At 39.8% G+C, this 24,515-nt stretch overlaps 1 protein-coding gene across 6 annotated transcripts in view; it reads right to left on the bottom strand.

The window, feature by feature from the left end:
* NELL2 (neural EGFL like 2) overlaps positions 1 to 24,515 on the bottom strand; it is a 391,543-nt gene that overhangs the window by 278,789 nt on the left and 88,239 nt on the right. For all 6 annotated transcript variants that reach the window (XM_034645489.1, XM_034645487.1, XM_034645490.1 and 3 more), the window contains one exon: positions 1,723 to 1,873. In XM_034645489.1, the coding sequence (XP_034501380.1) occupies positions 1,723 to 1,873 (151 nt within the window). The remainder of the gene's footprint in view (positions 1 to 1,722; positions 1,874 to 24,515) is intronic.

Raw genomic sequence — 24,515 nt, forward strand, 5'->3', positions numbered from 1 at the left:
TTACTTGAAGATGACACCTGTCCCTGGGATCAGAAACATACCAAGGGGAAAAGCCCTAGTGAACCCTTGGAGATGGGACCTCTCTCTTTCTTTCTCTGCCTTGAAGATTCAACCCAGTTACCAAGTGAACTCTAGCATGGCACCCTGCTCTCAATCACAGGCCAGAACCTGGGAGGAAAGAAGCCCAAGTGAGGGGTCTAGAAAGTTATGCCAACCCTCTGCCGCTACAGATGGAATAAGGCAGGGCCTTAATAGAATAATCCAGGTAGAGTGTGATCAGGAACCTTGCTCTCTATGTCAGCTTACTATATTTTGTTCTCCGCACATTTGTGCTTCTGTTTGCTCTTTAGTATTTACTAAGGTTTGCAAAGACCCAGGCTGCCTCATCTCTGATAAGAAAAACCAAGAAAAGAGGGTTTCTGCCCACACCTGAACAGAATCATTAAAACCTCTTATATATTTTAAACATTTGATATATATAAACTCTTTAATCTTCACTACAAGCTATGAAATAGGTACTATCACTATCTCCATTTCACAGGTGAGAAAACCGAAGCACAGAAAGGCTATGTGACTTGCTCAAGGTCCACAGTTAATAAGTAATGGAGAGGGATTCAAAATGTGAACACGAAGGAACTTGCATTATCAGAACTGTGGTTGGTTTTTTTTTTTCAGGTTTTTTTTTTTAAGATTTTATTTATTTATGTGACAGAGAGAGAGAGTACAAACAAGGGGAGTGGCAGGGAGAGGGAGAAGCAGGCTCCCACTGGGCAGAGAACCTGACATGGGGCTCGATCCCAGGACCGTGGGATCATGACCTGAGCCAAAGGCAGCTGCTTAACCAACTGAGCCACCCAGACCCCCCAGAACTGTGGTTATTCTTTCACGAAGGAATCCTTTAGGCCCAGACGGTTAGCGTCCAACTCTTGGTTTTGGCTCAGGTCATGATCTCTGGGTCCAGGGTCCTGGGATAGAGCCCTGTATCAGGCTCCATGCTCAGCTTGAAGTGTGCTTGAGGATTTTCTCCCTCTTCCCCTTTCCCCACTCTCACTCTCTCTCAAATAAATACATTAAAAAAAAAAAGAATCATTTGGAGCTATTTGGTAATATTCAGTAACAATCTATGTTTATGCAAAGGGTCACGAATGAATTTCCCCATCCTCTCCTCTCCCCCTCGCCACTACTCCCATCAGCTCTCCTAGTCATGCTTCCACACATGTGAGAAGCTGAGAGATACTAGGCAGTGTTTTGATTTAATGCACATCCAAGAACACAGTTACAACTGCTGCTGTCTAAAGAGTGCGTCAAAAAAGAAGTTATCTGTCAGGAACTAAAATTGTAAGACTAGTAAACTCTAAACCCAGTCAGTTTCCTAAAGAAATTGAATATAGTATTTTTGTGGCTAACTATTCACAAATTAAGAAAAAATATGTTTGTCTTTAACACGGAGGAAGAAATCTAATGAGGAATTTGTCATTAGTAAGAGTGTCTTAGGAATGGTGATTTCTGTGTGTTTTCAGCAACATCAAAAGCACCAGCTCCTTCTGCATCTAGGCTGATCTCAATTACTGGTGTTTGTGATTTTGTATAATGTAGCAAAATTATTCTAGCTGTCTCCTACCAGTCTTCTGTAGAGTGTATCTTGCTTTTGTTTACTTTCTTTGAATGTGTTCATTTAACCATATATAACGAAAACACAAAAACCCCAGCAGCCACACTCACCTGTGATCCAAGTGATGAATGGAGAGAATAACTCCAGAATTTAACTGGGTCTGTTTTAGAGTCACCAAAACAGTAAATTCATGTTTATTTCTCAGCTTCTGAAAAAACTGTTCAGCGGTAGCGGTGGATGCTTTTATACTTCTGGGAGTATCTAAAAAAAGAAACATACACTAAATAGACTAGAATTTGGTTTTATAAAGTATCTTTTCCATGAAACATCTTTCGAAAAAAAACATTATCAGGTAACAACTGATAAATACCAAGTTTCAGACTCTTTCAACCAGACTTTACGCTTCATAGAACACAGGACAGTCAACCAATTACTGAACTTTTGTTCCAGGAATCTTTTTTCAAAAATGTCCCTTTTGAGGTAAAGAATCAAAGAATCCTGTTTGAAGAAGTGTGCTCCCAAGTTTTCTCCTGATGTATTTTATCCTGAATGCCATGGCCACGTCAGTGTCAACCATGAGCAAAAAAGATGTACTTCCTAGAATAGGACCTAAAAGACCATGATAGAGCCATTTAGCTCTTCTGACACCTCATGACAGAAAACTGGATTTAAATCTATGTGCCACCTTCCACATTGATGTCTGTAGCCAGAAGGCGTGCTATAAATAGTTTTTTAAAAGATCACTGAAATTAGTCACTCTCAGCCTTCTGTGCAGTGGAGGAAACACTCAGATCAAATTGTCTTACCATATTGTTGAAAGAAATACATAGAGCTCCATTCCAGTGTCCCTCTCTCTGCACTCACAGAAAGCCTAGCCAAGGAAGGTATGCCCTGGAGGAGCAGAAACTTGGACCCTACACTTCTACCTCAATTGATCTTGCACCCCAACCTCAGGACCCACACAGTATGGGGGCAATATGGATAGGAACGGGTTTAGTGGGTAGAAAAAACCTATCATTCCAGCCATCTGCTAACTGAGCATAAGGCTCTCCTATTCATAGTATGTGCAAAGGGTTGATGGGAGCCAGAAAACGTTTCTGTTATTATCAAATCATCCTCCTTGTTTCTATGCTTTAGACTAGGTAGACTAAGTAAATGGACTTACTTTAGACTAGGTAGTCTAGGTAACTACTAGGTAAGTAGTTCTCAGTGGAAAACTACCAGCATTTAGAAAGAACAATCCCTCCTTGTGCAAAACTGTCCCATGCATTGCATAAGATTTAACACCCCTGGTCCTGGTCCAGTGAATGCCAGTGACAACCAACCCCCAGTCATTATGACAATGCAAAGTTCTCACACATGTTTCCAAACATTCCCTACAGCAGTATGGCAGAAATCTTGTTGAGAACTACAACTTTGGTTAAACAGATTATAGGATAAATCCAAAGTTCCGTACCTTTCTAGCCCCACAAATCAATGGAATAAAAATGTAATCACCTGATCTGTGTCCATCACTGGGAATGGAAAGACATGGAGAAGTCCTCAAAATACTAAACTAGAGGAAGGGACAAGTAGTCCCAGTACAATGAAAGAAATGCTGTCATACAGGTAGATACAAAGTGTGGACAGAGCACAGAGGGGGAAAATAGCAAACATCACGTGAAGGGAAGGGTCTCATAAAACAGATGGCATTTGACCAGGAGTTCACCAGTGCAGAGAGAGGCAAAAGCATTCCAGTCATAGGAATAGCTGGTGAAAAAGCAGAAAGGTATGAGAGGGCATGACATGGCTGAAACAGTGAACAGCAGCCATCAGGATGGGCCTGGATAGGAAAGCTGGACTGCATAGGCAGGACCTTGTGTGCCAACGTAATGGACACCTGTTATTTCTGTCACCATCATCAACTCACACCCTTGCTAAAAAAACAAACAAACAAAAAACCCAAATAGAACAAAACAAACCATCTTATTTACCACTGAAAAATGATCCTTCCCCACTCTCAACACACGACTTCCTCTACACCAATCACAGCAACACCAAACCCATCCACAGTCATTGATTCAGGAATGAGCTTCTAATCCAGGACAATGAAGTCAGACCCACGATATTTGTTCAAAGTGTTAGGAAAAAGAAATTTCTTGTTTCAAAAAAGAAACTTCCTCAGTTCCAACCAATATTCACAACTCAAAAGTGTAACAATAATCTACAATTTCTGCTATAGTCAACATAATCATTTCTCCCCAAGCTCCATTAGGGATAAGATTGGCTGTGGAGGGGATTCCACACAATTCTTCCTGGCTCCAAAACGTTCTACTTCCTCAAGGACACATACAAAATGTAATTCTGCGAGAATAATTCATCTAGTGTTAACTTTTAATCCACTCTAATTTATACACAGGTAAATCATTCACAAACTTCATCACTTCATCTTAATTTGATAGATAAAAGCAAATTAAAATTAAATTATAAATATTTATTATGCTTTCCCCCCTTTACAGGCAGGTAGAGCTTGAGTGGCATCCTTTGTCTTGCTGAAAAGGATAATAGATGGGGATGCAAATGAGAAACAGAGCAAGGACTACACTGAATACAGAAATGAAGATCGGGGCGCCTAGGTGGCGCAGTCCTTAAGTGTCTGTCTTCGGCTCGGGGCATGATCCCAGCGTTCTGGGATCGAGCCCCACATCCGGCTCCTCCACTGGGAGCCTGCTTCTTCCTCTCCCACTCCCCCTGCTTGTGTTCCCTCTCTCCCTGGCTGTCTCTGTCTGTCAAATAAATAAATAAATAAAATCTTTAAAAAAAAGAAAAAAGAAATGAAGATCAGACCCACGGAGAAATCCAAAGATGTGGCCCGGAGAGCTTGAGCTCATCTACTAGGAGAAAATCAGTTTAGAACTGGGCCACAACTGCCTTACAAGTGAAACTTTAGAAAAGAGATGCTTACGGAGGGTTTTTAGCAAGTTTTGTCATTTGATATGCACAGAAAACCTTCACTAATCTCTAAGTTATTTTCCACTGCTTTTGGAGTCAGATGTATGGGGAGAGTTGAGAAGTTGTATTATTTGTGTGAGTTTGTTTTGTTTTAGATGAAATATAAAGATTGACCTTAAGATGAAAGGAAGAAGGATCTAAAAGAATGGATTACATTTGAGTATCATTAATAAAAATGTAAGACACCATGGTTGAAAACATGGTGAAGGAATCTGTAGGTGAAGAAAACATTTTTTTAAAAGATTGATCAATCTGGGGCACCTGGGTGGCGCAGTCCTTAAGCGTCTGCCTTCAGCTCAGGGCATGATCCCAGAGTCTTGGGATCGAGCCCCACATCAGGCTCATCTACTTAGAGCCTGCTTCTTCCTCTCCCACTCCCCCTGCTTGTGTTCCCTCTCTTGCTGGCTGTCTCTCTCTGTCAAATAAATAAATAAAATCTTTAAAAAAAAATAATCAATCTGCATTCTAGAAAAATTTCTCTGGTGGCCATGTGGAAAGTTACTTGAAGAAAGAAAAAAGTTAAATGTAGAGAGAACTCTTGAGAAACTCACAACTCAGATGATTATTGACTCTTTTGTTAGATTTCACATATTTTAAACACCACATTTTGACATCCTTAAACTACCTTTCCTAAACCAAATTGTCCTGTCTAACCTCCCCTCCCAGTCCATTACCTTCCCTATTTTGCTTCCTCAATGAGGGTAGGGTGACTTGCAGGAAAGAGGGTCCCTCCAACACAAACATGGCCAGCAGAAGTCCCATTCAGCTCATACTATAGTGACAGGAGAAATAATATTGGGTTTTTTCCCCATCTTGATTAACGAAGTTCATAACACAGAAATTTAAAAACAGACTTGCATAAACTTCCCACCTGTGTTATAGGGAGGGGCAATATGGAAGGCAGTGGAAGGGAGAAAACCTCGTCTGACGTACTATGGCCTCAAGATGGTCTCCTCACCTGGCACCCCCAGCCCAAGGGCCCAGGACACATGTGAAGATTACTTGATGGTTGACAGAGAGAGACAGGAAGGATAAATCATGAGTATATCATGTTTTCAGCTGTCAACAGAACACCATCTCTTACCAACCCTCACCTCACCTTAATATCATTTAAATCAATTGTTGCCCTTAAAAACATGCTTTTCATAAATTCATTATGCCTGAGTCCAGGAAGGACTTGATGGGGGCCTGAACTCTGTGAGGAGCATCAGAATAAACAGGAGAGGTAGAATTCCAGAGATTTTTAGAAAATAGAATCTAAAGAATTTGGTCACTGATAAAAACACATGCAAAAGGCGAAAGAGAGAGAGAAAACTACAGCTAATCGAATCTAAAGTTTCTAGCTTGAGAGAACAAAGGAAGGGAAATGCAGTGGGAGCATGATGGTACCCAGATGGGACATCAGTTTTAGCAATGGTCACTCTGGCACACAATGGGACATGCAGGCGGGAGTGTCCGGCAGGAGGCAGGCACCACAGAACTTGACCTCATGAGAGAGGTCAAGGTTGGCAATATAGATTTAGAAGTCATCAGAATATAGTACCTAAAATCACAGGAATCACAATAGTGAGAGGACAGAAGGACGGACCATCAAAAAACTAAATCTATCACAGAGTAGCAAGAACACACATAAATACATACACGTATATAAGGCTGCACATCGGCTACCGTACGTGTGTCCTTTAAAAATGTATAATGATGTATTTTTCCCTTTGAACCCTCATTTCATTTTTGTTCTCATAAAGCCTTGGAAACTTGACAGGGACAACCGTTACTACTCTCTTTTTCAGTGAGTAAAACTAGCCCAGGAACAATCCTGCGGTTCATCCAAAGGCACCTGGTACGCCAGAGGTTTGATGGGGATGACAATTTCTGGCCCGGTGTTCTCTCCACCAAATCGCACTGCCTCCTGAACATGACATCCTTTATCCAAGCTTAACTGCCACTCACAAACAGAAATGCAAATAAGAGAGCACCAACATAGAAAATAATCCAGAAAAAAAGTAATTATATAAGACAACATTTTTAGTTCCATAAGCGACTGGCTTAGTAGTGATTTTAAGTAAAGGTCACTTTCCTCATTTGCATTTCTGTTTCTCAATTTGTAAAATTAACATTCCTGCTTTCTATTTTCATATCAAGGATTATACAGTGTTCAGAGAGACTTCTGAGTTTCCACAATTATTACTATAGACCCAATTCTATTCTTCACCAGAAAATCAAGTCAAAGAAACCATCATTGTGAGAATGAATTTTACTTTATTTTTATTATTTCAGTTTTCAGAATTAATAATTTAATACAGGTATGTTTGAAGCAATTTTTCAATAAGGCCACCTGTTAGCAACCAAACACAGAGAAATAAAGTGTGGTGGGCTGGCAGAACAAAATCTGAACCTAGAAGAATGAGGTTTCAATGCCAGCTACGCAGATTATTAGCTATGCTTGGCATGAAGTAAACACCATGTGTTGGCTATCAGGATTATGACACTTATCATTATTACTCTTCCAAGCAGTGAGACTGTGGAATCCGCTCAAACTACCCACAGCCATGATCCCTTGTGGCCATTCCTGAGCTTACTTTCATTCTAAGTACCCCAAACTCAGCCATAAAATACCAGTTTCTGAATCTGGAAATTGGCATTAAAGTTTTTGGCAATCAAATTTTATTCTTAAGATAAAATCCTGCCTACCGCTATTTCTATAGAACTATGAATGATCACTCATTTATGGACAAAAATCAATGTAAACTGATTTTCTTTTCAATGAAAGGCTGACAAGAGATCATTTCAAATTGCCTCTTCAGAGAAAAACAGGCTGATAAGAGTGGATTTTAAACACTGCTATGAAGCCCTGTACAAAGACTTATCAACGAGATGCCTCAGTGGCTTAAGCATCTGCCTTCAGCTCAAGTCATGATCCCAGGGGTCCCCAGATAGAGTCCAGGGTAGGGCTCCTTGCTCAGCAGGTGGCCTGCTTGCCCCTCCCCCCGCTCGCACGTGCTCTATCTCACTGTGACAAATAAATAAAATCTTGAAAGAAAAAGAAAAGAAGGGGCGCCTGGGTGGCACAGCGGTTAAGCGTCTGCCTTCAGCTCAGGGCGTGATCCCGGCGTTGTGGGATCGAGCCCCACATCAGGCTCCTCCGCTATGAGCCTGCTTCTTCCTTTCCCACTCCCCCTGCTTGTGCTCCCTCTCTCGCTGGCTGTCTCTCTGTAGAATAAATAAATAAAATCTTTAAAAAAAAAAAAAGAAAAAGAAAAAAAAGAAAAAGAAAAGAAAAACGAAATCAACACATTCACACTGGAGGAGGTCTTCTAAATTGGAAAATCAGTTGAGTTTAAAATTAAACTTTGTGGGGCGCCTGGATGGCACAGCGGTTAAGCGTCTTCTTTTGGCTCATGGCGTGATCCCGGTGTTGTGGGATCGAGCCCCACATCAGGCTCCTCTGCTATGAGCCTGCGTCTTCCTCTCCCACTCCCCCTGCTTGTGTTCCCTCTCTCACTGGCTGTCTCTATCTCTGTCAAATAAATAAATAAAATCTTAAAAAAAAAATTAAATTAAACTTTGTTTCAACGTTTTCCATTTTTATTGTGTGCAGATTCTTAAAAATCTGCTTAAAAAAATCATGGCATTTTAAGGCAGTTATCAATAAGTAATGAAGTGGTTTTGAAGCGATCCCATCAAAATATTCATTTTTAGTTGTGGGTCAACCAGGATGGAATGATGAGTTCCTGAGTGAATATAGTTACAATTTCTAGGAATTTAAACAATGCGTTATGTATTCCCCATTTACATTGTAGTTAAGGGGAGAGGGAGACCGAGAGAGAGACTGCTTTATTTCAAAAATAGACTGGAAATTAATGAAAGTACGTATGTGGTAGCAAACATGGGTGCTTACTGAAAAAAAGGGTCAGACCAGAGCTTCTTTAAGTATGTTTGGTGTATTAGTAAAAGTAAAGAGAAGGGATTCGTCCATCAACCAATAACAAAGAAATTGGCAAGAATTACTTTCTTCTTTTGGACTTAAACCGTATTACTACAACTGCCATCATGAATCAAATGAGTCTTTGCCACTGACAGGTCTCTACCCCATCTGCACTATATAAAAGCTAAATTGATTTTCCCCCACACAACCAGACTAATACAAATACCATGTGCAAATTATTATAAAAACAGTCTAATCTCAGGCATAAAATGGTTGACTTAGAATGTACCAAAAGTCACCAAAAGACTCTTTTTTTTTAATCTCTAACTATGAAAGGCTGTTATCTTCTGAATTCAGGTTAGAAATATACGAAGTCAGAACTATTAGTATAGCTCCTGTCCATTGCTCTTACTCTCCCTTCAATATCTCCATGCCTTTACAGTGCAAACTTTCAAGGCAAAATATAGTTACAATTTTAAAAGCCATTAAAATTTGATTAACACTATATATGCAGTTTGCAAAGTCCTTAAACATGAACAATCTCATTTAGGCCTCAGAGCAACTCTGAATAAATGGGATTATTGCTCCAAGGTAATAGAAATTACAGATGAGGAAAGAGAGGCACAGAGAAGCCAAGACCCTTGCAGTCATCACCATACGTGGCTCAAAATCAGAGCTCATTTCTATGAATTTACTCTATTAGAAACTTGTTGGTTGAAACCTCAGTGATATCTGAAACAGTGATATGTGAAACAGGCCCCGGATCAGGGGGCAAGGAAAAACAGAAGAAAGAGGCATGCCACTCCAGATTGGCAAGTGGCAGGTTTAATAAGCAAGGGAACTTACTTACGAGGCTTGCCTTGGGCAGCCGCAGGACACACAGATCTCTACATCTGCCGGCAAAAATCCTTAAATTTAATTTATATACAAGCCTTAACTGGATTCACTCAAGTTATACCAGTCCACATGGTCGCAACAATACACAGCTCTCTCACCAATGCATCCCTGAAAATGACTCCCACTGTAGAGTGTGCATTTCAAGGAAGGGGAGGAGGGGAGGAACTTTGATTGCTGAGGTCCAGCTCAAGGGTCAATCCGAGGTCATGTCCTCTCCGCAACCTCCTCCAACAGAACTATCAAAAGCAATTAGGAGAGGATAAAGGAATGAACCGACCAAATTCAAGCGGCAGAGCCAGAATCCCCACCCAAGCCAACGTGCTTCCTATACCACATGGTAGGGCCCTACCAAAGTGATGGTGACGCACACGCCGGAAAGCAAATAAGCCCTGATTTTAAGTTAACTTTTATAAAAATATATTCTGAAGATAAATACACTTTTCTTGATCTTCAGATCAATTTAAGCTTTACAAATCAACAAAACAATTCATATTATATAATCTCTCAGCTAGATACTCTAAACTATTGAGATATAAACTGTAAAACCAAAAGCTTTTTTAAAAGACAATTTTCCAAAAATTCTCCTTAAAAAATTATTGGGAAAAATGTATGAGTAACCCACAACTTTCTAATGGAGCAAACTCACGTCTAACAATGCCACATCCTCACCCTTTAGCTTCTATACACTCCTTACATTACTAGGTTACCCTAGTGCATACTCTTGGAAAGTCAACTCCCCCTTTTACATTTCATTCCCATTAAACCCCAGAACAATCCCAAAAGTTTCTTTCAAATCAACAGTTAATTATAATTTGATTCAGTGCATAATAAGCAGATGTATCTTCATGTATTACTTACAAAATTGTTGGCTTAATGTTGTGAATACCCAACCACACAAAAACATACACACGAACATAATAAAAAATAAAAACATAAGCATCCGCACCATTCAAAGAAACAAAAACACATAGCAAGTTCTACTCCTGGATTTAGCAACCAAATGGTTGACATTAGGGGCGCCTGGGTGGCACAGCGGTTAGGCGTCTGCCTTCGGCTCAGGGCGTGATCCCGGCGTTATGGGATCGAGCCCCACATCGGGCTCCTCCGCTATGAGCCTGCTTCTTCCTCTCCCACTCCCCCTGCTTGTGTTCCCTCTCTCGCTGGCTGTCTCTATCTCTGTCGAATAAATAAATAAAATCTTTAAAAAAAAAAATGGTTGACATTAAGCAAATCATTTATGACTCATATGTTGGAATTTTCATTAATGAAGTAGAACAAAATTTAGTCAGAATGTAGGACTACAAGCAATAAAATGTCTATGATTTCCAGCTTAAAATTACAGTATTAAAATTTTATACATAACAGATACAATACGAGTTATGTGGATTATTCCATTTTGTTTCGAGTGCAGACTAACAAGTAACTTTCTGATAGTAATTTGGGTTCCCAGGTACACTGTTCTTCAGAGACAGCAGTAGTAATTAACCACAATGAGTAATTCCAGTTTAGTTCACTGTTAAAATATCCTCATTGTAGATTAAAATTAAAATTGGCACTTGAGTTTATAATCAGATTAATGCTTTTGGCTAGTGTCACTGTCCCTCAGAACCTCACCAGTGACATTACCAGCTGTTTTGTTACCAGCAAAATTAAGAGGATAAATGAGCTCAACGATATCCCTCTGTATCATCTCTTCTCCCAACTGGAATACTGCTCAAGACTATGACTAAATAGACAGAGATGTTAAGTAAATGAGAGGGATGATGATGATGAGAATGACAATGATGATGATGACTTTAATATACTGGTTGTATTCCTGGTTGTGTTCCTGATACTGCCTCATTACCCATAGATAGCAGTCTCAACAACATCACTTGAACATATGTAGCGGACTTAAGAATCAGTAATTTGCTAGATCTTTATTTAAACCAATCCAAAGTGTATCATCAAACTAAACCCCAACTGAATGCATACAATTTATCAGCTAATATCAAAGCCAATGTCTTAAATGCATAAGTAAAATTAAATTCATGGACTATCACACATTATGAAACATGCTTTTGCCTTGCCACTGAAACCTTGAATAAATGAAATGTTAAGAATGTCTTTTAAAAAAAGGAGAAAAAGGGGCGCCTGGGTGGCACAGCGGTTAAGCGTCTGCCTTCGGCTCAGGGCGTGATCCCGGCATTATGGGATCGAGCCCCACATCAGGCTCCTCTGCTGTGAGCCTGCTTCTTCCTCTCCCACTCCCCCTGCTTGTGTTCCCTCTCTCGCTGGCTGTCTCTATCTCTGTCGAATAAATAAATAAAATCTTTAAAAAAAAAAAAAAAAAGGAGAAAAACCCTCAATTTTTCATTGCTCTTTTTTCACTGGTCTTACCCTTAGCCATACATCAAAAGTTTAAATGCACCTTCATACACTGACACCAGTTACTGGTGTATGAGGTATTGCTTAAAACTACAATGTACTAATCTTAACATAAAACTGTATAAATTCATGAACTAGGTCATTTTTCCCTCTTGTAAATTATTCCATATATAGTATATAATTTATATCTTAAATGCACACATAATTACTCTTCATAAGGTATTCATATCTATTAAGAGAGTAACTCTAAGTGCAAAAGAGATATGCACATATGCTAACTTTTAAGTGAAAACTGAGTCAAAGTTATTCCTTTATTTTCTTTGAGGTCTGGTCAAATATTCATTCAGTCCCTGAGAAGGATAAGAGAGAAAAAAAGAAAAAATATATATATACATATTTACGCATATATACACACACACACACATATAAATCCAGCTATCTTTTTATCCACATGTGTGCTCAGCTTGTCTCAGCTGTAGTCAAATTATTAGTGTAAAAAGTAGAAAGAAAACTAACAGGATCAAGGTGAGAGCTCTACTATACATCGTTAACATTTGGTTGATACCTATTAATTGGCAAGAGTAAGGAATAGGGATCTATAATATATAGGTTTACACATTTATATAAAATGTGAAGGCTATATATTGTGCAACCTCAGACTGCACAAGCAGGCTCTAACGGAATCTTTGCTGAGTAGCCAAAGAGATAGGATGCAGTGCTCCATCAATTATGCAGAGCTGAAGTGCTGAAATGCACAATTTCATCTCCCACCTAATAGGCCAATTTGACCTGAGACATCAATTTTGGGAGTTTGTTCTGCTTTTATCCTTCTTTAATTATAATAATCAAATTATTTTGGAACAACAAGACACCAAAATATCAGTTACCATGATTAATCGCCCTATCAAAATGGTGCTACCTTTTTTTTTTTTTTACAATTATTATTTTCACTGCAACAAAGAAAACAGCATTCATTATAAGGTACCAAAGGACACAGAGCACAGAATCGTCAGTCTCTCAATCCAGAGTTTCAGAAGACTACAACCTTATGTCAACCCGTCCTTGTCACCCCAGGCCCCGTATCTGCCTCCCCTCAGTTTCTGAGCCAGTTACAGTGATACCAGAAAATCAAAAGTGGGGCTCAGAATTAAGTATTTTTGCTCAGGGATTCAAATAAAAAAAGCTCTGAGAATTTGTGCAGTCTCTAAACTTAATCCTTTCCCAGCCTACACAGTTGAACTGTTGCTTCAGTTTCCCAGCCTAGAACTCTTGACTCTGCCCTGCACACCGATCTCATGTTCTAGTGCTCTGTCAGGATCTTGCTAATTCTCTATGCTGTGCCTCAGGAATGAATGAATCTGCTAAAGAGTGTCAGAATGCTAGATCCATCAAATGATGCCTGCCTACCTGACTTTGAAATGTGGGGGCTACTGGACTTGCCCCATTTACCCCCAAGTCCCACTCATCCTCACACCCTGACCCCACCCCATCTTATCACCCTCTTGGGCTTTTTCTCACCCCTATAAGTTTTTCTAAATCAAATTCACTACTTAAATGCTGATACTATTCCTGGATAAAGAACAGAAGATTCGCTTACTGACTAAACTAATCTCTGGATTTCACCTTACTAGAAGCTATATAATCGCCACTACTGATTTACCCATTCTCAGGAGCCTTAAATCTAATCCCATCAAGCTGTGTCTCTCCCATTTCAAGGCTTGGATTTCTCTCTAAAAGCCTCTTCCAGGGCTAAGGATCACCTTCAGTTTTCTGTTCATTTTCATTAATTCAATATATTTATAACTGAGTGCTTGCTATGTGCTGAGCATTCAGAAAGAAGATCAAGAATAATCCAAAGTATGGGGGCGCCTGGGTGGCACAGCGGTTAAGCGTCTGCCTTTGGCTCAGGGTGTGATCCCGGCGTTATGGGATCGAGCCCCACATCAGGCTCCTCTGCTATGAGCCTGCTTCTTCCTCTCCCACTCCCCCTGCTTGCGTTCCCTCTCTCGCTGACTGTCTCTATCTCTGTCAAATAAATAATAAAAAAATAAAATCTTAAAAAAAAAAAGAATAATCCAAAATATGAACCATCTACCTTACTATGGCAGAGGTGCTAGTTGTCCTCCAATAGCAATAATTCTCTTCTTTTTAGTAATAAGACACACCATGCTTATCTGGGCACATCGAAAATACATTCCCCAGTTTCCTTGCCAGGTGACAAGTCCTGGTCAACAGGATGTGAGTAGAAGTCATATGTGCTAGAATTCAGATTTTATTATTAGAAAGGAAACTCACTGCCCTCCACTCTCCTTTCCCTGGGTCTGGAACAGGGATACTGAGGTAGTAGGCCAAGCTCTTCAAGAGCACAAGGGCAATGTGGGGCCTTGGATAGTGTGGCAGAGCTACCCATCAGCCCTGGAACCCCTGCCTACCTTGAGATTGTTGCATGAGAGAGAATTGGGCGTCCTTCTTTGAGCACTTTGAGACACCCTTCTGTGAGCACTGCATTTTGGGCCTCTTTGTTACAGGGGCTTAGCCTATTCCCTAAGTAATACATCTCCCCCAAGTTTCCTATGACTCATCCAGAATGGGGCATCATTCTTTAAAACAATGATCAGCAAAATTTTCTGCATAAGGCCAGACAGCGAATTATTTTAGGCTTTATAAGCCATGTACATCTCTGTTGCATATCCTTTTAAATTTATTTTTATTTATTTTTTTAAAATCATTTAAAAATGTCAAAAGCATTTTAAAATGTTAAAAAAAAATGTTAGCTCAAGGGATCATACAAAAACAGGCCTCAAACTTGGCTCCCAGGACCACAATTTACTGACTCCTGGAAGCAACAAAGACAGACATAATTTCCCCTGGATAAAGAGCAAGTCTTTTATAAGTCTTTTATATCTTCAGTTAGTTATGTTTATGTCCAGAAAGGAAGACCAAAACAATGTGATAGGAGGCTTAGTGAGAGAAAGTCTAGATGCCGTGCAAGCAGAAAAGGAAGGAGACAAATGCTGTCTGTTAAACTTGCTTTCATCACTGCCGTTGACATGTGTATTTGAGGGACACATTCTATCTTCTCTCATTCTGTGATGTTGCCCAAGTGCAGGGATCAATTTTGTGATTCTCCTTTTTGGCACAGCCCATGCAGAAGACAATCAGTAAGTGTGGCCAACTGTCTTGCTCATTGATGGCTTTACACCTACTTCTGTGACTTTTAATGACAGTGTACTGTTGTCTGCTCAAGTAACTAAAGGTTACAGATTTATTTTGCCTCAAATATTCTTTCACATTGCTACCTAGTTTAACATTATGATTTAAAAGGTGGAGGAAAGGACAATTCTAATGAACTAAACTAGAACGATGCAAAAAAATTTACAATACTGTTTTATATTGTTATGTATTAAAACTAAAGACTCTCCCTCCTTTCTTCTTGGAATATGAACCAGCAAGTCTGCATGGGGATCCTAGATTTATGAAAAGAATTTAGTCTTTTGTAGAATTCTGAGATGAGCATGTTCCTAGAAAAAGGAATGATATTAACCTCAGTTAATAGCAGATTCAAAACTTTCCCCCCAGATGCTGACAGTGTGGGTTGCGTATTGTCTTAGAAATGTTATAAATGTCTAGAATGTCAGAGAAAATTATTTCTTATTAAATGCCCAGAAACATCTTCCAGAGCCTAAGGAAAGCACTAGACTTGTCTTCTCTAATCTCCACATCTGTTTTGGGGATAGCTGTGTGTTGACCTACAAGGAATGTTTAAAACATTTACTAAATCAATGTTCTTGTATTTTTTTTTCTTTTGTTGTGTAAGATTAGATTTAAAAAAAACAGCAACAGCACTCAGGCAAAAAGTCTACACAGTGGTGTACAGATCATTTCCCCACTCTACCTTACGCTCTTTAAAACAGAGAAGAACCAGGCATTGAAATAATCCTGGAATTATACTGCAATCAGGATTTAACATGTCACCTTCCATGACAATTCTCTCCTTTCATGACAACTCATAGCTCTGATCGTTTACTAGGTACTTTCATTATTTTTCAATGTAGCACTTTGTGCTGCCTTATATCTTTCTCTGTTTCTTGTCTAATTGCTTTCTCTGCCAGTTTTACATCCTCAGAAAGATCGATTTTAATCTCCTTGAGGGCAAGATCTGTACATTACATCTCTCTCCTCTCCCAATAACTACCAGCAATTATAGCCCAAGACAGAGAGAAGTTCAATAAATATTTGCGGAATTGAGTTGAATGAATTTTCCTTTTCAAAGTTTGGAAGGTAAAACAACATACCTACCTTGGCTATAAGGATAAGTCACTCCCCTCCCTCCTCATTCTCCACTGAAGCAGGGTTTACAACCCAGGACTCACTGTGCCACTCTAGGCAATATCTGATCATCTCACACACAAACACAATTTAACCTGCACAAAGGTTTATGGAGAGGTCCTGGGGGGCATGGCCCATACTAATTAACAGGTCCAACTATCTCATTAGTCCAGGCTAGGAAACAATTGCTAGGGTTTAAAATTCTATTGAAACTAGAACACCTGAGTGTAGTTTAAAACAGCTGTTTTCTTTCATACAGAATTCCCTACCTGAATGTTATTCCAGGTCATATATTTCGTCCTCTTGGTTCATATCCCACTTCCACAAAATTATTTTCCTTACTAGCATTGGGAAGATAAAGTGAGTCTTTCTACCTAGTACCACATTCAGATAGATCTGAATTACATGCAGATATATGAAAGATATATTTCCATTTCTAATTTTGGAAATTAGGCCCAAACATCAACAGTATATTTCCTATTTTAATACCACCACCAATGATTCAATCACTATATATCCTCATTTACATACGCTCTCCCCCTTATCCGTACAATTTCACATTCATTCCCTAGAAATACACTCTGATTTTTTCTTCTGATTTTTTATTTTTAGCATTTTTATTCATTCTTTCGTTTCAGAAAGTATGTGCATAAATTCAGAAGACATAAATACAGTATATAAATACGTGTGCATATGCATGTGTGTGCAAATATACATAACACACATACAAACACACACACATACACATTATTGTTACGGCCAATCTATGATTTGCAAATGTGGCTGCTTCCAAAGCATCATTGTTCAACCAGTGTTTAGGCCTTTGGTTTGCTTTCTCACACAGAAGCAATATTACACATGATGGTTAAGTCCTCCGAACATTCAACCTACTTCAGTATGTTGTGGCTGCTTTAAATCCAATAGATTCTGGTTCCAGGGATCTAGTAGGGTGAACTCAGAAATGCCTAGCACCTCGACAGGCAAGGGAGAAGTCTGGAAGCCAAGATGGGATAGAGGGATGGGATAACTAAACAGCTGTAGATTAGACGCTGAACAAGGGAGCCAGCAGTTCGTAGCTGGTAGTCAAAGGCAAAACGGTGAACTCAGGCTCGGTTCAACTTGGGAGATCCAGGCAGACGAAGCAACATGTGTGAGGCTCGGAGAAGCATGGGACATTCATGGACCCACCAGTATTGTATATTGCTAGAGCATACGGTGTGTGGGAGGGAGAGAGGTAGAAAATGCAAGGAGTCTCGACAGGTGGTGAGGAACAGATCACGGTTCTGTGATCAGCCTTTTCAGAGACACTGTGTTACTCAGAACTGTGAGGCTAAGATGAAACCAAAGCAGAAGCCCAGTTATACGAACTGGACCAGAAGAGCGGGACAGAAGGAAAAAAGTGTGACTCGGTAGGCACGTGGCAGCACAAGACTTTTCTTGGGAACACCAGACACCAGTCCTTAGCACAGTGAATTCCAATCAGTTGCATCCCGCACTAGTGGAGCGAGGTCCTGATGTCTTCCCTGTTCTGGTCAGAACTGGCTGAGGAACTGGGAATGGCTGGCAAGCAAGGCCCTGATTACCCAAGCCGATCAGCGTTGACATGGCCCGCCCTTTACAGCTTGGCCTCCTGTGAAACCACATTCAAACTTCAGGTCCCTAAGAATGTCTCCTCCCTAAAGAGCACCTATAAAGAGAATGGAGATTCTCCCTCTCGGGGCCTCAGCAGGCTACATGAGCAAGAGCAGGAGCCTGAGCGGCTTCTGGCAGCTCTGAAGAAATAAGAGAGGGGCGCCTGGGTGGCTCAGTCGGTTGAGCGTCCAACTCTTGATTTTGGCTCAGGTCATGATTTCAGGGTTGTGAGATCAGACTCTGCACTGAGTGTGGACCCTGCTTAGGACTCTCTTTCCCTCTCCGTCTGCCCCACCTCTCTCCCTCTCTGGGAAAGAAAGAAAAGAAAGAAAGGAAAGAAGGAAGGAAGGAAAAAAGAGGAAGGAAGAAAGAAAAGAAAAAAGAAATAAGAGAAGGAGTGTGAAGAAGAAACTCAGAGATTCCAGCACTGATGAAGAAAGACTAGGACACTCACAAGCAATGGGGAAGAAAGAGGCAGTCCTGGGGCGAAGAGGACTCTCTAACTGGAGAGCCACTGGCATAAAAGACACCTCCCCACTCTCGAAGTGCTTGGACAGACTGGCAGTGTCTGCACATGGATTGGAGTGAGAGCTTTGTGATGCTAGAGTTCGGGTGAGTGTGATGGGGAAGCTGGGGCTAAAACGTTTCTTCTTGCGGTGGATTCTTCTAAGTCTAAAAGAGAGTTGTTGTTCTTTTTAAAGAGATGAAGGAGGAGCTCATATTCAAGCAGAGGGAGGCACATAGAGCATGAGGCGGCCCCAAGAGTGTTTCGATGCTGCTGTCCCTTGAGGGGCGCCAGCCACCTCTGCAGCAAGCGCGCAGTCTGAGACAGCAAGCTCCTGGCCTATTTCACTTCCACGTCCACTAGATACCCAGCATCTGGGCGAGGGCCTGGCACCGAGTGAGCATTCTATAAATACTGGTAGAATGAATAACAAGAGCTAGCATTTACTGAGTGCTTACTACAGGAAGCATCTTTCTAAGTGCTTTCTTCATATTAGCTAACGAGGCACAATCCGTGGCTTTATTTTCCAGGGATGAAATCACTTGTCTAGGTCAGGGTTCCTCCACCTCAGCACTATTCACATTCTGGACCAGATAATTTTTTGTTGGGGGCGGGGGGCTCTTCAGAGTATCGTGCGATGCTGAGCAGCATTTCTGGCTTCTGGGAGGACTCCACCCCTCATGGCGACAACTGAATATGCCCCTCGACATTGCCAAATGCCCCTTGGGGGACAAAACTGTCGCTGTTTGAGAAGCGCTGCTTAAGCTTTCTGGCTGGTAAGTGGTAGGTGCAGGCAGTCCAGGCAGAGACTGTGCTCTTCACCCCTGCGGGACAGCTGCGGATGAATGCACCGGCCTCCAGCAGCCGGCAGCTGGTGACTGCTGACTAGGAGCCGGGCACCCAGCTGAGCGCTTTCCTCCATCAATCTCATCTCATTATCGCCAGAGCTGTGCATGTGGATGGCTACCTTTGAAACCAAACACTACAGAAGAATAATTTCAAAGCATTTTGCTTAACAAGTTGATTCATATCTTCCAGATACTTTTTCAAATATTTTTGGAGGACTCAGAACTACATTTTGGCTTTTTGATTGCTAAGGCCCTGACTCTTCTATCCCACTTTTGGTAACAGCAATGTTCCTTTCAAAACTAAAAAATGGATTAAATTGTCCACATTAAGTCAATTCAGATTTCTAAGCAGCATTAAGGATTTACATTGTGCCGGTTTTATTATAATATCCTAAACTCATCTTACAGTAGAAGCACAAATCACTGGAGAATAGCTTCCTGAAGATGTGAGCTCCAAGAGTAAAATGGCCTTTGTGAAAGCTACACAGGAGGCCGTTTGATTGTAATGCTGCAAATGCACTTCACAGAAGCCTGGACTCTCTAAGAACAACACAAGCAAACTACAGTCCATGGAGCTTATCTCTTGTCATTTTTAAAATTTATCTAGAAACTGAAGTCTGAGGGGTTCAATTTCAAATCCTTTTACTTGTCTTTAGTATTGAGAAGATGCAGCATGAAAAGATCCCTCATTAAAGGTAATAAAGCCCACTGAGAAATATGGTACCAGACTTTAGTATCACGATGCCCCTGAAAGCACAAAAAAGATGTCTGAAATTGTGTCAACAGAGGATACACTGAAAGATCAGTAACAGCACTTACGTTGTTGACTATACAAAAACTGGCAGCTACTGCTCACATGGAACAAATAATTTTTGCTTATTTAATTAATTTATTTATTTTAATAAGCATTTTTAATAAGTGTGTGCACTTTGCAGTCAGTATCTATATTGAGTTTCTATGCCATTTTCGTTGTTTTCTAGTTTAAAAAAAGTTATTTAACCTCCTTTAGCCTTGGTTACCTTGGCTCCTACCTGTAAAATGGGAATCATAATAGTACAAATAGGTCATTGTCAGGATTAATATATATAAACCACTTAGAAAAGTCCTTGGCCCATAATAAGTACCCAATTAATATGTCTCTCACACACATTTGCATGCACACACTTTGATATTCAAAGAATTCAAATTGATGTGCATGAATAAATTGGTGTGTGTGAATAAATAAACAGGCAAGCCACAATGCCAGACAACTGGACATGTCTACAACTCTTCTAGCAGAACTAAAGTACTTCCATTTTCATTACATCGAATGACAGAAAAGTCCTGGGAAGAACAGAACACTTCTCTAATAGATATGGATATGAACAGTCATTTCAACATGCACATCATCAAGCTTTTAATAGCCACAATTGTGAGTTCATCAAATAAGTGGAAATATATTGAACTATGAAATTTTCTTCTGCTGGTCTGGAAGCATAGCTTCAACATCTGAGAAGGAGGAGAACCCGCTGACTGCAAGATGGCAATTTTCAGTGTGTGATGAGGGGGTTTCATTTTGCGCATCCCCCACATCTCCCCACGCACACTCCAATCTGTGCACACAAGTGAATTTATATTATACCACTTCCTGTTCTCATTATGGTCTTTGTAAAATTTTCCTCTTATTCCTCTATACCATCTGTGAAGGATTATTCTCTACCATCGTACTAATTATGCCTCTGCAGAATATTTATGTGCGTCTTCGGTAACTTCGGCAACCCCAAACAAAATTTTAAAGAAAATTAAAGCACTATAATCATTACTAGAAAACCCAGTCTATGTTTATGTTTTCATGTTTCTTACAACAATGGTCATAAAGAAAACGAAAATTGTACTAGAAGAAAACAGAGATGATCTGATATATATAAACGATATGCAACATAAGTCATAAAAAAAGAATTATTTGTAACATTGACCCAAATCAATGGTTTAAGCATCCATAAGATTTCTCTTTGCAAATATCAATTAAGAACATGAGCATTAGTATACAAAACCAGGAAAATTCCTGCACTATCCTCAAATAATATCAATATTTGAGCAATATCAAAGCAAAAAGGCTTTCCAAAAAGGGCTCTTCGGTTCTATGCAGAAATATTAATATGGAATGTGTACTTGTAATAAATCTAAATCAAAGCTCTTTCTGCTGCTAGAATTTCTTTTCAAACTTCCAGCGCAACTTACTTAGCGAAGTTTTCACTTAAGGACTACCATTCCCTCAGTTTGCTGTCAAGGCTAGGATCATGGTGAAAAGTTTTCATAATGACTGCACTGAAAAAGACCATAATAATTCTGCTCTTCTCACTCATGATAACACCATTTGCCTGCCATCTGGGGACACAGCTTTGTACTGCATTCCTGGCAGCTGGGCTTGACTGCACTGCTTAACCCAGGCCTTTTGAGTTCTTCCCATGAGCAATGGCACACACTGGTAAGACAGACGCCAAAGGTCAGGTTTCCATTCTGATTTTCAGTACACAATGTTGTCTTATTGTTGCTGCCCTTTCAATCTCATCCCTGGTCACTCTGCCATATGTTCATTACATTCCATCCACACCAAGCCACATGCATACCTCCAAGTGCACACCATTCCTGGATTCCCCGTATCATTGCAAATGCTGTGCCTCTACCTGGAATGTCCTCCCTTACCTCACTGGCCTGTCCAACAAGCACCTAAATGCTTTCCACGTTCCAGCTCAATCACGCGTCTTGCTCCAGGAGGCAGTCCTAAAGACCCCACTGGAGTTGGTGGAGAATGCCAGTCCACTGAGTACTGTACAGTCTACCACACTGCAGGGTGTTGAATTGATTTCACATCAGTATCCCGCACAACACTTTGAGCTCCTGGAAAACAGTACTCAGGTCTTATCTATCCCAATGTAGTCTACTTCCTGTCACAATTTAAAACTCAATATCAATGGATTAGTAATAACTTTCATTTAATAAGAACCCACTAAGTACCATGATTTTACATATTTTATCTCAGTCAACAATCTCATAAGGAAATGACAGATGACAAAAATCAGATTTTTAGTCATCATAGAAGATAGCCTCCTCGGTGATGGATGGACAAATGAAAAAATGAATGGCTGAATGAACAAACAAATTATTTCAAATGAACTGAAATACTGGGGCTAGTGATCTGTCACCACCCACTGACTTTCTTTTCCATTTCCACTCCTTCCTCTCTGGTTCAAGATCTTGATATCCTACTTCTGGATTGTTGTAATAGTCTCCGAGTCTCCCTGCCTTTTCACATCATTCTACAAGACTGTGTATTAAACTGTATGAGCGTGGATGCATTCCTAAGAGTCTTTAGGTCAACTCTAAGAATTATATCTTTTTGTGACTGGTTATGATAGCAACTTTTAAGATTGATATTAATGCACTCTTGAACATCTGGAAAACCAGCTTCTGGAGAACTGTCAAGAAATATCAGGATCTGCCTTATGTTTTTGTCTGCAACTGCATTAACCCCAGTAGTTTTATTGTAACTGTCACAAGCAAACACAAAAAGATATATGTAAGTAACACAAGTAAATGATGACTTCGGGCCAAGAGATGGCTAAGTTGTATCACCGAATACTGTACTCATGGCAATATTCACATACACTGTATTCACAGCAAAGTGACAGAAGAACTGAGTCATCACACAGTACCTGCATGGGGCTTAAGAGAATCCGCATCTTTACAGTCACTGCCATATTTATGTTGTAAACAATTTAGTTTTTCAGCAAAACATTATCCATCATATGAAACTAATAGTGTTACTTTGTATCTACAGCTTTGTTTGTGTTCAAATTGTAAATTTGCTTTGATTTAAAAGTCGTATAAATGTTATTAGCACAAGGAATTCAAACGTTTTTCATTTAGATAAACTTAAGGAACAATATGATACAAATAATTTAGGTGCATAATGGGAGTCAGCAAGAATTTTCTTCCTTTAGGAAAGGTTTATTTAATACACAGGTTTGAAAAATACTGACTAAATCACTCTGGTCATTTTACATAGTGGCCCTTTTTTAAGTAGTTAATGTCTCTCCATAATCAAAAAATCAAAATTCAAACTGGCCCAGGGCAGTTTCAAAACATGTATCTATTGCTTTGATGTTGAAATGTACTTTCCTAAACAAGGCTCTTTATTTTTCTTTCTAAATGATATAATACATATGTAATATATATCCTCTTAACAAAACTTAAGTAAGCAATAAAACATAGAGGTTTCCTGGCCAACAGAAATTTCAACCACTTTTTTTATAAATCTCTAGTTTAAAAAAAATTGTACTATAAGTCAAAGGTGCTATAGGAAATGTAGCAATTCATTTTCTTTCCTTTTTTCCAAGGTAGGAATAGGTCAAACACATGGAAAAGAGATATCTTTTAAAATGTTGAAAATGTCTTCTCAGGCAGCTGTTAATGTGTTTGAATTTGAGGAGATAACAAGTAGTTTTGCAAAACACTATGAGCAGGCAGAACCCTAAGCTTAATATTTTTAATATTCTGAAGGTAGTACTTTTTTGTTGGTATAATGACCAACTGGGGAAAAACCATAATAATTTTATTAAAATTCAACAGTTTAAAACAAATAGACCAGTGAACACTTGTGCACTGGGCAATGCCTCAAAAATCTATTAACTGAATGTACAATGGATGGAAGAGAACAGAAATTGGCAGGCTTTATGGTATGACATTTCAAACTGCTGCAATCTTCTTGATTGCCAAAAGTAATTGGACTTCTTTAAATGTACCCCATGGTCTGTTTCACATTCCTTACTTCTATAACATGTACCTCGTTTCAACTTTTCATACATCAAATCCTCAAATATTAGATTACTTCAAAAATCTAATTGACTGGGAATACTGTCTACATCATCCTTTCTAAGAGGATAGTACAGACTTCCTGCACAAGCCATTACGTAGCAATGGCTATCATACTTACCCTCTGCTATATAAAACTATAAAATTAGACAAAATATAGAAAGCAACTAATTTTAGTCACTGGACAACAGGTAGACGGGGTTGTGCTCCTTGAGAGAACCTTGACTTTCTGCTGAGGTGTGCTTTCCAAACTGAAGCACAGGGAAGTGGATGGAGTTCAAAGAGAGATCAGCAGTCTTTGCTGCACAGAGGCAGAATGGAGATGTGAAGAAGAGTTCCCGGAATCTGTATAGGGTTCCCAAGAACCATGTGAATTTCCCAAGTTTGACAAATTACTAAGCTGTGCAGGTACTGGGCGAGACTAATAGATTGGCAGAGAAGAGCTCCTAAGGAGTAAAGCCAAACAGAGAAACCAGAAGTCACACAGTGTTGGAAGCACTGGGTTATGACCATCCAGAATGGGAGAGACCTCTCTGAACATCAAGAGCATTCAAA

This window comes from Ailuropoda melanoleuca, chromosome 16, assembly GCF_002007445.2.
Source record: "Ailuropoda melanoleuca isolate Jingjing chromosome 16, ASM200744v2, whole genome shotgun sequence".
NCBI lineage: Eukaryota > Metazoa > Chordata > Mammalia > Carnivora > Ursidae > Ailuropoda > Ailuropoda melanoleuca.